General features: G+C 32.5%; 2 protein-coding genes across 3 annotated transcripts in view; one reads left to right on the plus strand and one right to left on the minus strand.

Moving 5' to 3' along the window:
* Positions 1-9,552, plus strand: part of LOC127709627 (guanylate cyclase 32E-like) — a 43,397-nt gene extending 33,845 nt beyond the window's left edge. The window contains exons 16-21 of the mRNA XM_052215231.1: positions 1,530-1,670; positions 2,264-2,387; positions 3,088-3,331; positions 4,239-4,337; positions 5,757-5,848; positions 6,635-9,552. Coding sequence (XP_052071191.1) covers positions 1,530-1,670; positions 2,264-2,387; positions 3,088-3,331; positions 4,239-4,337; positions 5,757-5,848; positions 6,635-7,066 — 1,132 coding nt within the window. The 3' untranslated portion in view covers positions 7,067-9,552. The remainder of the gene's footprint in view (positions 1-1,529; positions 1,671-2,263; positions 2,388-3,087; positions 3,332-4,238; positions 4,338-5,756; positions 5,849-6,634) is intronic.
* A 3,180-nt stretch (positions 9,553-12,732) lies between these two features.
* LOC127707900 (receptor-type guanylate cyclase Gyc76C-like) overlaps positions 12,733-17,932 on the minus strand; it is a 148,429-nt gene continuing 143,229 nt past the window's right edge. For both annotated transcript variants that reach the window (XM_052212659.1, XM_052212658.1), the window contains exon 22: positions 12,733-16,844. In XM_052212659.1, the coding sequence (XP_052068619.1) occupies positions 16,158-16,844 (687 nt within the window). In that variant the 3' untranslated portion in view covers positions 12,733-16,157. The remainder of the gene's footprint in view (positions 16,845-17,932) is intronic.

Consider the following 17,932-nt stretch of genomic DNA (forward strand, 5'->3'; position numbering starts at 1 on the left):
AGAGACGAACTATAATATAACAATGACCATTTTCCTGACTTGGTACAGGACATTTTAAGAAAAAAATGGTGGGTTGAACCTGGTTTTGTGGCATGCCAAACCTCCCGCTTTTATGGCAACGTCAAACACAACACCAAAACGACAACATCACATGACAGGACCACAATACAAATAAATGGGAGAACATATAGGACAAAGAAACACACGAATATCAAGGTTTACAACTACGTCTAAATTCCTCATATAAGATAGTCGGTAAATTTGATACACAGTTTGCTAGTGAACTTATACGATATGTACAAGGTCAGTAAATTCCATATGGGGCTTGAGCTTCGCTCGCTCTTGCCCCATTTGGAATTTTCTTACCCTGTATATATCATATCAGGTGCAACTAATAATATCTCCCAATTGATATGCTATTCCAAAGCCTGTGTTTTCTATCATGATTTCGGTGATAGAGTGTTATTGCTTACATAAAATGACATTAATGATAAGTTAAAGTTATTCTATCGGAAATTTTACAGGCGCTATCATGAGTTGATTGACCGTTTTTGAATATCTGTGTCACGTAAGACCACATATAATTACCAATTGTCATAGCCATTCTCCCGTTTGCACTTACACTGAGTCACACAACGCGTACCATATATGGAGCTAGAAGGCTTATCTGATGAGCGGTACAGGCTTTATCAGATGGGACTCATTATCAAGTTTTATGCGCACTCTTTCTCAATAGGTTTCCTTCCTTGCTAGATATTTTTATTGTTTTGTTTTTCTCTGATTTATAGTTTTCAATTGCAATAATTTATCTTTATTAATACCAAACGAAAAATCTGTGAAACAATTTCCATCAATGTTAGAAAATGTAAAACGTGCTGTTTTTGGTCAGAAATGAGAAAGAAGTTAAGAAAGGAGCACTCCGATTTCAGTTCAAACGAATATGTCACAGGAAAATGAAATGACTTGCTATGTACATTAAAAACGGATGCCACTGGTACAGCAGGAATTGCGTCCGGCTTTCGAAGCATATCAGTTCTCCCATTATCTCTGGGGTTCGTGTAGATCAATTTTTCTGTGTAGTGATATAAGATTGATTGCCGTCCTATTGTCTTTTTTGTTGTTGTCATGAAACTGTATCTCCTTCTAAAGTTGTACACGTAACTAAATTTTTTACTTCGTCATTATTAATTGGATATAAAATGATTGGTTTTGTGCAAAACAGTTTCGTGCACACTAAATATAGTTATTGTACATTAAGTATCGGCGTCTACTCCATTTTCAATGAATCACAATAGAAGTTTAATCGATGATATGTATATTATTCGACTGTATTGTCATAGATTTGATAACAACTATAATGATATTTTCAAGACTATCCTAGTATACTGAATTGGTAATTTGTAAGACTCAAGGCCAACAAACCACTTTACGAACTTGTATCTTTATTTCTAGTACAATTCGATTTAGTTAATGTAAACTTTAATGGGAACAAAACGCTTCAATTACCATCATGCTTTATTTTCATGTAGAAAAGCAAATATATTTGACAATATGTTGGCAATCATGGAAAAATATGCTAATAACCTTGAAGAAGTCGTAGCTCAACGGACACAACAGTTGTCAGAAGAAAAGAAAATGACAGAGAATTTGTTGTTTCGTATGTTACCACGGTAAGTAATTGTGAGACAGTAGAGAGATAAACAAATTGTTTAGACAGATACATATCAGTAGATTAAAGAAATATTATGTTAAAAGTATCGCATTACAGAAGCGACTTTACATAAAATAGATCATAATGGTCGTTTAAAGAATAAAATGTGGATTGCGGCAGGAAGATACATATCAAAGTTAAATGACGACAACGATTACATTTTATTAAGATTAACTTGCCGTAGAAACAAAAGAATTGATTGACTAAAGGAAAGATGTCTGCTTAATATGTTTAAACCTGAGATCCCATTCAACAAACCAAGGGGACCTCATGTGTTCCGGTAAGATTCCAAACAACGAGTGTTTAAACGGCTTCATTTTATAAATGGTGGTAATACACCTTTATACTTTTCAGATTATAGTCTTCAAATTTCCTTTTACTCAAAATTCATATGTTTACTACGTAAAAAGGGCATGCACGATCTTTTACGATTTGAATTCGTTAACTTAACAAAGCCCCGTTTAAGATACCTAATCGATATTAACTATCTTATGTATAAGCATTGATTTGAATTTGATTTACTTGTATTTCTAAGTGATGTTCATGTTACAGATCTGTTGCTAACCAGCTAAGGAACGGTGAAATGGTAGAACCTGAACATTACGAATGTGCTTCAGTTTACTTTAGTGATATTGTAGGGTTTACATCGTTATCTGCTGAAAGTACTCCTATGCAGGTAATGTTGATAAAGTGTTGAAACTGTGTCGTTTTATTATCAGCGTTTCGTTATGTAATAGGATTTGAACATGAAGAAATAAGCTTCAGCCATCAGGAGTTCTATATTGAGTATAAATATAAGTTTTTCGTTTGTCTCAAGTACATTTATCCACTCTAAGTTCTGGTGTCTTTTTGTTTTAAATTTGTAAACCTCTTTGCCTCATACGCTGTGAAAACACAATAAAGGGTGACAAACTGTTTAAGGCAAGAAGGAAACGACATATTAGGTGAACGTCAGTGCGGCAACAATGCAATTAACAAGCACAAAAACCCGACAATACATCAATAGGTACATACACACGGTATATTTTTGGCTTTAACTTATGATTTTATGTTGACTCTTCGACTGTTTAAATTTCCTTTTAGATAGAGAGTGAAACTCGTGTTGTGCACTTCTTGGTCAGTTTTTCAAACGTAGAGGGTGTAAAAATGTTTTAATGGTTTAAATTGAAAATCAGAAATCGGATTGTATTTTTTAAATGTCATGTTGAAATTAAATAGGCCATACAAAATTGTACATCGCGAATTAAAACATCCGAAATTGTAAAGATATCGAATAAATTGAAACTCGAAAAAGTTTGAACGTAGTTTTGAAACTGTAACCTAATACTGTACTTTAGCTATGCAAATTTGATGTTAAATTGAACGTATAATTGCAGGTAATAGATATGTTGAATGATTTATACACGTGTTTTGATTCCATTATTGGTCATTATGACGTATACAAGGTAGAGACAATAGGTGATGCATATATGGTAGTCAGTGGACTGCCAATCCGTAACGGTAACAACCATGCGGGTGAAATAGCTTCAATGTCGCTCCATCTTCTGTCAGCCATCAAATCATTTAGGATTAAGCATAGACCAGACGACACACTCAAACTTCGCATAGGAATACACTCAGGTAAAGAGAAAAATGGTATCATCCACAAATACCTATCAATCTTCACTCTTTAATATTTCAACGAACTTTTTGAATGATTTGATATGAAAAAGGTACAAATAAAAGGAGGTTTCTGGTAAAAATTAATAACGGAGCAAACGTTCGACTCGACGATATGTCAATAGAATTGCCTTTTTAAAATAAAAAAAAAGTAAATTTACAATCGATCCATTTTTTCGTATGTTCCTGACTCACCAACGTCAAAATTCACATGAGCCTTCTCCGTATCTTTTACACTTCAACTGTAGCTTTTTTAAATTTTGTAAATACCATTGACAGCAAATCAAAATTTGTCTTTTTGATTATTTACCCACCTCTTCTTACATATGAATAAAAATACATGTGAAAGGGTTACTTTGTAGAGATGATTCTATTTTACGCAGTTTCACAATCCAACAATTAGAGTTACACATGTCTTTTTGGCGGCCATTTTCATTATAGTTCTTTTTATCTCAGCCAAATTACCAATATTTGCACACCATCTTCTCTAAGTGTATCTATGATATGTTTTTTGTCAAGAAAAATTTACTTAACATACAAATATTATACATAAAATGCACTAAGAATCATTCTTTATTTGCCTGTCCCAAGCCTATAATCCAGTGGTTTCGTTAACTACTGACTACAAATATCGTCCTTTTTTATTGTTGTAGAATGAGTCAGGCCTTTTATTTTCTCTCTTGTATTTTTCACCCTTTGTTAGCCGGAGCCTTTTCTTTTAAGCTTACTATAATGAGTGGGTTAACTAATTGTAGGACGATGATCTGTAATTGTTCACATCTTTGTCCGTATGTCTTTAAAGAATAAATAGCTCACTGGGAATCATACCACATCTCTTTACCTTCTATATCATATAATTTATTTGTAGGACCCTGTGTAGCTGGAGTTGTTGGCTTGAAAATGCCGCGATATACTTTGTTCGGTGACACTATAAATACAGCATCAAGAATGGAAACCACTGGAATTCGTAAGTCTAAACTTTAACTGTTGTTGTAACTGATTTAAAAAGAAAAGTATTTGTGATAGTTTCTGTAAAATTCCTGAACTATTTGTCTCTTTTGGGCGACTTAGAACTTAACACATATTAAGAACAATTTATATTATCAAAGGTCGTATACTGACCCTTAGATGCCGTTTTGGTGTTTTTGAGTGACCGTCGGTTTGACGTTGACCCTATATATTTTTTTTTATTCATAGTGACAGTCCAAAGACTATTGCATAGTACATTTTAAGCATTAGAGTTATCCTTCTTTTTATAGAAAAAACAACATTGTAATAATTTTATATCTCATAGTATAATAAAGGCGAGCATAAGGAGTGAAAACTATAGGGATCGAATGAACTTCAAATAGAGGGAGATTAGCTGCGTTATATTTTCAACTATTCAGTTTTAATGGCTAGTATTCAGTATTGTACCTTAAGGATAGAAGAAAGAAACTTTTTTACAAGGATAAACATAAGAAAGCCAAAATGCTACATTAAATAAAGCTTTGAAACACCCGTTTTTGCCACTTTTTGCTTCATCAAAGTATTCATAAGTATAGTTGTGTACTTTCGTTTCTCCTGGTATGTTAATAAATATTTTATTTAGCAAAATATGGATTCCTTTACTTTTGAATTTTAAATGACAGTGCTTTGAGAACGTCAGTCTAAACTTACTTTAAAGAAGGATGAAATAAAACGTGGTAATAAAAATCCATTAGTCAAAGAAATCGATAAAACACTATGGCAAAAAGAATGCAATACCAACATTAGTCCATAACAAATCGCAAAGCAAAATAAGATTGTGCAACACTAACTTATAAACTCATTGCTGAGTTTAGTTTCTTCGGAAAAAAGTAAAATCACAAAAACACTGAACTCCGAGGAAAATTAAAAAAAAAAGGCCGCAATCAAATGGCAAATTCAAAAACTCAAACACATCAAACGAATGGATAACAACTGTCATATTCCTGACTTGGTACAGGCATTTTCTTATGTAGAAGGTTCTGCAGTATCTCGCCCTCTACTGATATACGTTGGACTGGAAGTATTTAATATTTAAAATGACAAAAGCCTGATCTCTAGGAGCAAATTAAATTTAAATTTTCCTAGTTCCTATGTTTAAATATCTATTTACTCATCATTGTCTTAAAATGTTTTTGGGGTGTGAGCGTTTTCCGTGAAAATGAATTTAAAAAAGCGCTTTGGACGCACTACATTTACTAAGTGTCATTTTCATATTCTGTAACTTGTTATATAAGCTTTGTATGGGCGACTCAGTATCATTGACGATCCTTTCGCCTCCCTTTTTCATCAGCAAATGTATATTTTTCGTGGTTACCGAATTTTTTCCGTATAAGACTGATATATTTTCTTTTTAATGATAACATAATATTTATTCCAGCTCTCAAAATTCACTGTAGTAAAGAGTGTAAAGACATTTTGGACATTCTTGATGGATACCATTTGTCTGAAAGAGGATATGTAAATATGAAGGTAACTACTATGAATGCATGCATGTAAAGACATTCACCATATATATGGGAGATACATGTACTAAGCCGAATCCATGTATCACGAATTATCAGAGGATCAAAACCAGTGTCACTGACAAAAGAAAAAAAAGATGCAGCATAACAGACATTTAAATTATCTATAATTATGGTGTGTCTTAATGTGTTCTTCATCTGACATAACCAAGGGATATGATGCAATTTAAAACAATACTAAAGATTGAACAAAATGAACATCACTTAAAATCCAGGGGTGATTGCTTGTTCTCTAAAATGGTAAGCAGATCTTTGAACTCGTGTGGCATCCCTTTTGCTGCTTATGTTACACATTTAGTGTTAAGTCCCATTCGATGATGTCACAATCTAGGAAAAGAGGTCGATATTGGGGGTACGGCTACTGGAACATATCCATGGTCAAATGCCACAAAACAGTCAACCAAATCATGAAGGGATGACAAAGTCATCACCTATACCAATCGTGACCTTTGGTTCAATAACTTCCTGGCTAGTTAGAAACAACAATTAGTCAAGAAATCATGCTATAAAACGAAAGGTCTTGGATATAAACTATATATTTGTGATTTACTGAAAGACTGAAACTAAACATGTATCTGCTAGAGTTATCAGTTTAAGAAATCTTATTCAGTTAGAAACAAACTACAAGCCTATCAAACTATTTCAATGCATTTAGTAAAAAATCTTTTGAAATAAACTAGGATACCTTTCATAGAATACCGTACTTGAAAATACTTTCGATTTTTAATTGCAGGGAAAAGGTGAAAAATTTACATATTTTCTGGAATCTGAAGACGCAATAATCAGGAGAAAGCGAATTACAATGATGTCTGTGTATTCATATCATGATAGACGATCAAACCTAGAGATAGATCATGCTACCTTTCCAAATTATTTTGACAATTATCTTGTGAATGGAACAAACTATAAACATTGTAACGGATTCGTAAAACATATTGACCCTACAAATGCTCACGATCTGAAACATTTTATAGACACTAAGGAACAAAATGGCAATTTAGTAAACTCTGTGCCATGCTCACCATGTGACACTTCATGTAAACCACCAACTTTTACACTCCGTCCACCATCTACACCCGTTCAGGAAACAATGCCATTAATGAATGTTAAGTGGCAATCAAATAATGGTGGTTATATAGGACCAGATGTAGAAGATGTATTATAAATGTATATGTAATAGTATCTGTGACATGTTTTTATCTCCAATTAACCATTGCCATGACAATCATTTGCAAAAACGTGGTTTGGAGCTGATGTTTTCTTTTTATACTTTGTACTATATTAAACATTTGTAAGAATGATATGCATGCAAACCATGAACTGTATCTAAAAAATCTCGGGTATCAAAATATTATTAACGTCATTTGATTATTTCAATTGATTCAATCGAATCTTCGATTCCTTATTAACTAAGTTAGCATAGTCATTTGGTTAAATATATGTTTTAAACGTGAAGTCCTACACATTCTTTCTTATTTCATCGTTTTGATGAAAATGTTAAATGAACACTTATGCATTAATTTTGTTATGGATTCTTTAGATAATGCATTTCATTTCTTAACAGAAGTCGCTGCCAAAAACGACGGAGAAATATCTGAGTCAAGCTAAACCGTCGGTAGTATGGGAATATTAACAAAAATGATAAAATATTTTTATACTTTACCAATATGTAGTTTAATTCATACCAAATTCTGATAAATTGTTGTGGCATTTATGAAAAAAAAATGTATAAACAAAAGATAAGATAACTTAAATCTAAAGGCCTCCACTCAAACGATAATGATGATGAATTTATTTCCTACATAGATCAAAGGAAAAGGTATGATCAGAATTCATACTTGGTCTTTACAAATGTTCAATCCTTTCAAAATTATATTTAAGAAATAATAAATTGCACTTGGGGTCAAATTACACTTTATAGACCGGACCATCATCTACAAAAAGTAAATGGACCGACTCAAAGCTGTGATCTAAATTTGTATGTGATGACCAAACGCTCCGTAAACCGACGTTTGTTCTGAAGTGTCATGGATTATTTGTTATATTTAACATTACTTTGTAAGTATTGAACCAAAATAAGAAGGTCTCATTTGTTCCATGATTAAGAAATGATTTGAATCATAATAAGGTTTCAGCGTTTTATTAATTCAAATGCACACAAACACCTCAACACCACGCTCACTCTTTCCTGAAAATATGTTTTACTTCTAAACCAATTTTAAAAAAAAAGCTCGTTGTTGATATTCATCAAGGTCATGACGTCACAGTACAATATCATCGGCTCGCAGTCCTGGTCAGTTGAATTTACTATATATGGATCGGCGGATGTTCAATGAATAAGTATGAGATATTTAGGTACTATGTATGATATTTATCATTATTGACAAAACGATTTTGGTTTACATTCTGGTTACTTTCATGCATAAATAATATTGGAAATATCACTGTGACTTCATATACATGTCAACAGTGACATATTTGACTTACACGAGTCGTTATAAAGTTAGTTTTGGCGAAGTAAAATTTAATTAACTGCCTCCTTACACGGCATATTCCTTTGTGAAAGACAGCTTTTAACAAAATATGGTTATTCGGGTTACGATTGATGTCCTTATCTAAATATTAATGACATGATAAAAAAAAATGGTGCTTAATTGGCAATATTGTAATATTTTATGAAAAAGATAGCAGAAACTATGGAAAAAAAAATGAATTATACACACACCACACTTCCCTTCACTCCTTGACCAGCAACTTGAACAAGGAAATAAAAGATGTCACATATTTAAAAACTGCAAAAAAGTAGCGAAGATAGCCATATGTGTTGATTGAATACTGCAGTTCAATAAAAACAAATCAGAAACAACACTTCAAAAAAGTTTTATGAAGTCCTATCATGAAATTTAAATGAAATCGGTAGCATTTGTGAGAGGCAATTAAATATTAAAATCGTCAAAGAAGAAAGAAGCTGAATAAGTTAGTATTTTCAGTTTATTTTTTTACAACCAAATAACGGGGAAAAAACCACAAATACGAAAGGAACAAAAATTTAATAGAAATATTACATGGTTATGTCTTGTGGTATGGTATATTATGGGTTTGTAATACTTTGTATATTCTGAAGGGTACATATTGGATTTATGATACTTTGTATATTCAAATTCAAACCCGAACATGGTCCCATCATACCTTCTCCTTTTCACTTTGTAATACACATGTTTACCGATTATATGATATCCAGCATAGCGGTAACTCTTTTATACTTTTAATGTTCATAAATTTGATATAGACTATCAATGATCGGCCAGCATAAAAAATTCCCTTTAGGCTAAAATAAGTGAAATGAACTAACATAAAATGTAGACAATGACAGGCACATAACAATGGGCGGCGTTAAAATATTACAAGGGGCAAAGTTAAACTACTTCCTTTCATAAATAAATATATTATTTATAGTCTACCTTCTTTCCGAAATAACACATGTTAGATGAACATTATTCGGTTACAAGTTTCCTTGTCACCATTGTGTCTTTCATTGTTCTCTGTGATAAAAAACATTTATGTACACATTGTTATTTATTTATTGTAATTACAGATATGTACAAATTGTTATTTGTTTTTAGTAAATCATTTAAAAAAGAATTCAACTTATTTCTTAGTATTTCATTTATTTGTAGTTCATGCTTCAAAATGGCTATGGTTAAAAGATATGTATTAATACAAATTTTACAAACAGATTTTTCTAAGAAGCAGTAATAGACGGATGTCTTTTCTTAACATTATCAAGTTGCAATGTTGCCTTATGGACTTAATATAACCCTATCGGACAAAAATTTTCAATATAAATAGCACTTTTTAGAAAGCTTTATTATTTACACTAGCATTAGACTAGATATGTCTTCTCTTCTTTCCTGTATGTTGTTAGAGTAAGGTCATCGTTGACAACAAGGAATCATTATAACTTACTTGTTTTTGTTCTGTCTAGTTAAGATATTTCTACTTTCGTCATCTACGACACTTACTGAAGCCGTTCCGTCGTATATTCGTTCTTTAATTGATGTGTGTGTTCGTCAACAACAGTTACTTCTCTTAAACCAATGACTGGATTTCATTCCAACTTTCTAAACCTAATGTCATAGTAGAACTGTTACTTAATATTTTTACGTCATGATCTACATATTGAAACAGTAGATGTAGTTTTCTGGTAATTGTCATATAATTACACTCTGATTATTTTTTCACAAAAAAATGGTAGAAACCCGCAATGTTTAGAGCAAACCCCATAATGTGTGTTGTTGCTACAAACCTATTGTTGACCATATGGAGGGTTTTAAACGTGTTGTGTAAGACTAAAGCGTCGTTTAGTATAATGAACCAAACAATACTCTAGGATTTCATCCAATACTTATCCTACAAAAGTTAACTCCCTGAGGACATAACCCGCCATCTTCACAAATATTGCATGCAAAATGATGCTTTACATGCTCTGATTGGTAATTTGAAGGCTCAACCTTCTGTAGGCAAAAGACTAGTTGTGATAGAGGTAATCTAGAGGCTCTACCTTCTATAGACAAGAAAGACTGTGAGCTGCTTAGAGTAATCCCTGACTACCAGCGATAGAGAGAAGATTTACAGTAATAAAAAGTGAGTTTACTCTTCTTTATCATAATGAAATAACTTGGAAAAAATAATTTACGTCTATAAATATAAAATGATGTGGTATGAGTGCCAATGAGACAACTCTCCATCCAAGTCAAAATTTATAAAAGTAAACCATTATAGTTCAAAGTATGGTCTTTAACACGGAGCCTTGGCTCACACCGAACAGCAAACTATAAACGGCCTCAAAAATTACTAGTGTAAAACCATTCAAACGGGAAAACCAACGGTCTAATCTATATAAAAAACGAGAAACGAGAAACACTAATGAACCACATCAACATGCACATCGCACTCGGTCGATATCGCCGCTGATGGACTTTCAGTACCAGAGGGTATCATCAGCTCAGTAGTCAGTACTTTGGTTTCTGACATAACTTATAACAAACCTTTCAAAATTTCAATCCTAGTATCTATAATGAATTTATTTACAACCACTGGGTCGATACCTCTACTGGTGATTCGACCCAAAGAGATTTTTGGACCCATCCCAGCTGAAAAATGGTAATTTTCAGTCTATTTTTTTTAATTTTAATACGACCTTGAGAGGTGAACCAAATTGAGTTTCTTTGTTATTCAATTATTACCTTGTAGTAACAGCAGTCCATCTATACTAAATGGAAGTAAATGTGACTTGAGTGTCTTGATGCGGGATTATTATTGAACATGTGGTGACTATGTTGAACGAATTTATCCCATCGAACTAGAGATAAAGGATACTACAGATACAGTTAAGTCTGCCTCATATCTTGACTTACATCTAGAAATTGACAATGAGGGTCGGTTGAAAACAAAACTTTACGACAAAAGAGATGATTTCAGCTTCCCAAGTTCACGAGTTGGTTGACCGTTATGGAATAACCGTTTGACAGATGATATCGGATATGTTCCTTATGTCGTAACTACAATACCCTAACTTTTCACGAATGTGACTTACCGAATTAAGCTATTTACCGGATTTTTAATAACATAAGCAACACGACGGGTGCCACATGTGGAGCAGGATCTGCTTACCCTTCCGGAGCACCTGAGATCACCCCCAATTTTTGGTGGGGTTCGTGTTGCTTCGTCTTTGGTTTTCTATGTTGTGTCATCTGTACTATTATTTGTCTGTTTGTCTTTTTATTTTTGGCCATGGCGTTGTCAGTTTGTTTTCGATCTATGAGTTTGACTGTCCCTCTGGTATCTTTCGTCCCTCTTTTATTGGTAAGCCAGGTCAGCCTAAATGTCCGTTTTTACAGATTTGTGACAAAACAGTGACCTAGTTTTTACAGGCCAGATTGTTTTGCCATATAATATCTTCTTGTGTTTCTGAACCACCTATGCATGCATTTAGGATAATAGTTAATACATACGACCCATATCATTAACGTATTGGCCATCAAATGACTCCCACCCCTACTTGACTTTGGCTACTTTTCAGATTTTTCCGATTTTGAACTCTAAGAAGGGCATGCAGGTTATCATATTTTCACAAGAACACATTTGGAAAGAGTTTATGGACCATGAATTGCATGATTGAACTCCCTACTGTCAACACAGTTCAGCTGGGGCAGTTCTTAATACGTATGGAAGGTCATACGGGCTATCAGAGAATGGCGGTTGCAATCACGACTTCAGGCGGAACTGGGGGCGAAGGGTATTTTCTATATTCGTTTTGGTCATTTATCTCTTCAACTGTTTTGGTTCGTACGCATTCTTGGCTTCCAACATTCGTCGTTGAACGTTCCTGATGAAGGTTAATCCAGAAAAGCGCTTCAAACGCATAAAATTTGTAAAGTATTGTTTTCATTGTTTACAGCACTAGGTCGATACCGCTGCTGGTGGACTATCAGTCCCAGAAAGAAACCATCAGCTCAGTTGTACTTGATTTATAACAAACCATTCTTAAATTGTCCGTTTATAGATTTATGAATTATTCACAAACTAAGGCTTTAATTCCCTCAGGAAAATTTTACCTTAAATGGATTTGGCTATTTTGGTTATATAGCTCGCAACTGTTTCGTTTCTTATACATCCTTAGCTTTCAAATATTCGGTTTTGAGCGTTCCTGGTGAAGATTAATCCAGAAAAAGCGCTGTTCATTAAATGTTGTTTAAATTGTTTGAACAAATTGATATTTTTTGCAGTTTTGTAACTGATTGAATGAAACAAGAAAATAACTGCTACAAATAATATTACACTTTTATTATTCAATTTTGATTCTCGTGTTATTATTCAACATATTGAAGTCATTTTTGAATGATAGTAGTATATACAGTGAAGTCGGAAATTATCACAGATTTCTCAGGAATATAAATAATATGTATATCTACAAATAACTAATCAATTAATAATACTATTTACATATTGACATGAATGAAATATACAATGTAACAAGGCTTAATATCAATTACCTAATGGAAGTATAATGCAACAGGATTTAACATAAAGTTCTCAATGAAAGTGAAATATGATTAACTTGGCTTTCAATGTAGGTTCGGTGTTTTTAAGCAACACTACTGGGTTTTTTTCTCGAACTATTTCTCAACAGAGGTTTGTTCAAAAATTTTTTTTTAAATATTGAGAGTTAATTTAATTAAATTATTGAAAGTGCATAGTGTAGTTTACATCAAAAAGCATATTGTGTTTAAAGAAAGACAATTCAATTTTTTTTCATTATAAGATTATCGCGATAACATCTGAAACATTTGTCTGCGAATAGATACGAGTGTAGCTATGAAGACATTTAAACTAGTGTTGGTTACGTAAATACTTTCACCTCTACTTATTATTTATAAACGCAATCACATGACGAATTGTTGATGTGTCGTGTAATAGATCATTCTTTTATGTGAACAACAATATTTGGTTACTGATTAATACTACGTTTATTGTTGATTTGGTGTCTGATTATATTTTATCGATTAGGTTTTATTAGTAGGTTAGTATTTTTATACCTGCTTCCAAAAGTGGGTTGCATAGAAATTTTAAATACTGTACATTGATGGGAATGGTTGATTTATTCACACCCCTGGTACACGTATCAAGAGAAGAGACAAGCTGTGTAGATTCAAGATTAGTACGTTTGATACTACGGTTACTCTTGTTAAAGCGGAAAACGGGGTTTTTGTTAAATTATTCTCCAAATTGATTTGTTTTTTGCAACAAATAATAAAAAGATATACAAACTTCTTTGAATGCATCTTTGAGGGTAGGATGACATGATCTCATATCAACACGTAAAGTACTTTGAGCATGCTTTGTTGTAAGTGTGAGCATTGTTTGATACGGTATAATATTGTAAGAACTTTTTGTTTGTTCTTGAATTTTTTTTGTTGCGTTATTTTTTTTTTCATTAACGTATACCCAACATCGCATCGCCTTTTATTCATAATGACAACACAATTTATTTCAACACGGTAAATGCAATCTACGAGTCAATTGATATATGTATTAAATTTCATAAAATATGTTTTTTCTTTATGTTTTGTTTTCTTGCATTATTGTCTCATTACTGTATTCTCTACGTTTTTTATCTTTATGTATGGAAAGTGCGTTTCTCAAAAACTTCAAAACCTTAATGATAAACAAAAACAAAGGAAAAAGGGAAACGGTAATAATTATATATGTGGTATATATGTGGCACTTAAGGTTAATTCATTTTTTAATGTTTTTCGGACTTATATTATTTGCATCATTTCACACATTTATTGGTGAATTTCTTAACTCAATATTTTATCATATCTCTTATTATTGCAATAACTATGTAAATCAATATTCAAAGTCAGTTTATTGTAAGTTAATTAGTTACAAAAGAGGTATAGTGTCATTTAAAGAGTAACACTAATGTGTCAATTACAAAATTCAAATTCATTAGCGGAAAGCGCAATAAAAATGTCAGTTAAAATGCTATCAAATAAATATTGTCAATGTCGAGCATTATATATATCTTACACTTATATATTGACCTGTGAAATTATCGATAAAAATTTAGATGTTGATCATTTTGCAGATGGAACTAAATTAAATAAACCAGAAAACTTTACAAATCAGTTATTAATAAACGAAAAAAGTAATGGAAGAGAAAAAATCTTGATAAAATGATAATGCTTGGATAAAATACGACTTTTGAAATCTTGACTCCACTAATTTTTTATTGACATTGTTGACATTACACACAATTTAAATTGCAAAATGATATTTTATAGTACAACATATTCTTTTTAATAAATTGTACCTTGCCTTTTATCAATAAAAATGTAGATAAAACTACATAACAACTAAATCAACAAAATTTAAAAAAAAAGTTCACTGTGAAATTTAAAATACGTTTTTCAACAGTTTAGTCCAGTGTTGGTATTACATACAAAGTGCATATTTAACAGTATATCACCGGGTTTATTTGTTCTATTGCAAAACCAATGCATGCAGGAAAAATTATTGATAAATATTTCTTACATCTCCTGCATATCTTCAAATACTTGAATGCGATTGATCTGTTAAAATTACTTTTTTCCCTTGGTTAGTTCACATTCTGATAGACCATGTTGCCAAAAACTACTTTCGTTACCTATGTTATTAATATGTCGAGTACGTGTTTAATCCTAGTATACCTTATTCTAATGAAAATCGTTTAATCCCTAGAATTTGACTAAACATCATCGTAAAATTAACTATTTTCTGAACTAAGATTCAGTCTAAGAAGACACCCATATAACACGATTGAAATCAAACATACATGATTCATCACAAAAATCTTATTTCTAGATAAAACTAGAATCCGACGTTAAATGCATTGTTGATAATAAATTCATCATGGCGATGTTGAATTTGAAACTTCAAAACAATGGTTTAATGATACATGATTATCTGATCTTCAACAATCAATTACCAACCTTAAATATAGGCCACAGCGGTGCCGATGTTCAAATCTCATAAATCGATTAGGACAAATCAAGGTAACAAACGAAAACGAAGCTTGAATATCAAAAATAAAGTGGAAAAAATGAAATTTACAGTTACATTTGTAATGGTGTGTTCCTAAATAATAATAAATAGCTGCGATGTTGATTTAGCATATAGTTTTCACGGAAAATAACGTACCAAACCCGACATTATTACGAGGAGTTACAATCTGCCTTATCACCCTTATTTAATTATCATACTGAACATTTTGTTACTATGTCTTCTGAATTATTAATAGTTCGACAGTTTTGTATTGGTTAATACTTGAGGGTATCATTTTACGTGCAGATAGATGTGTTAAAGGGTAATGTCACCCTAGTATAATATAGGAGTATCCTAAACAATCGGCGCTTTGGAGGCAGAATTATGTGTCCGAGTAGGGTGGCATGTCTTTTATCTGCTAACCTTTATCTATGAACTAGCACTTAAAAATTCCGACTCGATTTGTCGGTTTAGTATAAAACGGGCTTCATATTCAAATCACGTTAACATATTATCATATCCTGGTGCTGGTATGCAAGTGATAGTTGCCCCTGTATTATACACTTAAACAATCATTGTATAAACCCTCAAATATTTTTTTTAACAAAAGGTATAATCAATTACAATTTTCGTGTAATTTTATCTGTAATTCTTCAATGATCCAAATGCTACAATATTGTTTCTGGGTCAATCAAATTATCATTTTGTCCAAAACTGTTGTAATAATTTCTTGACTCAATGTCTTGTCTGTCTGGTACATAAACATTTGTGTCTTTGTCTTGATTTACAGACTTTGGAAGCGTACACATTGCACAGCTTGGCGGCTGTCGTATGTTATTTCTTGTTCCTAAGGAATGATGCCTAGTTGACACATGGTCACTATCACTGTCGTCGTCGCGGAAATCACTCATCAGAGCATATCTTTCTGTTGTAATATCTGAACCAGAACTACCTTTAAGTAGCCGAAACTTTTTATCGTCAGGAATCACACCATTGAATAGTTTTGATTGAAATATTTTTCTTGCTTTCATGGAACTTGTTGTAGGAGAGTCTTTAGGCTCTTGTGGAATTTTTTGTAGAGGAACTGAAGAATTAATCCTTTCACTTTCACATAAAATGTCCATAAGGGGAGTTGGCTGGTTGTGATCGGAATGTGTGTCTTTATCACTGTAGTTTTCGTTTAAACTATCTTCAAGAGAACGGAAATTCTGACCAGAATGTGGTATATAGGCATTCCTTATTTCTCTTGCTAAGGGTGAATTGAACTTCAATGTCTGACTTGTACGTCGCAATCGTTCATGTCGTATTTTCTCATCTTCTGCATTTAGCCAATAAGTGAATAATTCTCCTTTCCCCTAAGAGTAAACAACGAAATATCATAAGTCACGTACTTCATAAAAACATAGCAAAACCCTTTAATCGCCTTTTACACTTATGAGATAACAATATGACATTTCTACAGTTCTAACATTTGTTTTGTGTATAGCAGTCAGACAAATCCAATTTGACCGATAATAAATTATTTATAAAATATGAAAGATACTTCATTATAAATTGATAACAAATATTTAAAAAAGATATATATGGATATATATATATATATTGGATTTGACTTTGTATGTTAGTTTTTTTTTAATTCGTGTACATTTATATGTTTCGGAGTTTAGTGTGACGTCCAATAGCTGAAATAGTATACATTATTGTTTGGGGGCCAGCTGAAGCCAGCCTCCGGGTACGGTATTTTCTCGCTGTATTGAAGACCCATTGGTGGCCTTGGGCTGTTTTTTTCTCTTTGGTCGGGTTGTTGTCTCTTTGACGCATTCCCCGTTTCCATTCTCAATTTTATAAACATGACAAAAATGTACATTTTTCAAGGTGAAGGGTTCGTTGTTATGTTGTACCTAAGGTAACTACAAAAAAAGCATGAGGTCACAAGTAGAGTTGCATATATGTATTAATGTCATCTTATGTTCCGTTACTGCAATTGTGTAAAAGGTAACCCTAAATGTGTGAATCCAAATCCTGCATTATAAATAACACATACAATAAACCCAGGGTATATTCTTAAAGAAATTAGGGTCAGTATATTTTGTTTTTGAAGGGAGAATTTTTTAAATGTACGTTATGAGAACAACTGGTTATCTCTAACTCAACTAATATATACAGTTAAACATATATTAATATGTAAAATATTAAATGTAATTCAGTCGAACCTCGATAAGTCGAAGTCGAAGGGGTCGGACGAATGTAATCGACTTATCCGAGGTTCGACTCATCCGAGTTCGACACAACGAGGTTTGACTGTAATGGATGCGAGTGATAGCTGCAAAAAGGTTTCAAAGCACTCCAATTATACTCTGCATGGCCAACTGACTCATCCTATCAAGAGTCATATCAACGGAATTTAGTGAAGAATTGTAAAGTAGATTACTACACGAGGGAA

Source organism: Mytilus californianus, unplaced genomic scaffold, assembly GCF_021869535.1.
Source record: "Mytilus californianus isolate M0D057914Y unplaced genomic scaffold, xbMytCali1.0.p SCAF_7, whole genome shotgun sequence".
Lineage (NCBI taxonomy): Eukaryota > Metazoa > Mollusca > Bivalvia > Mytilida > Mytilidae > Mytilus > Mytilus californianus.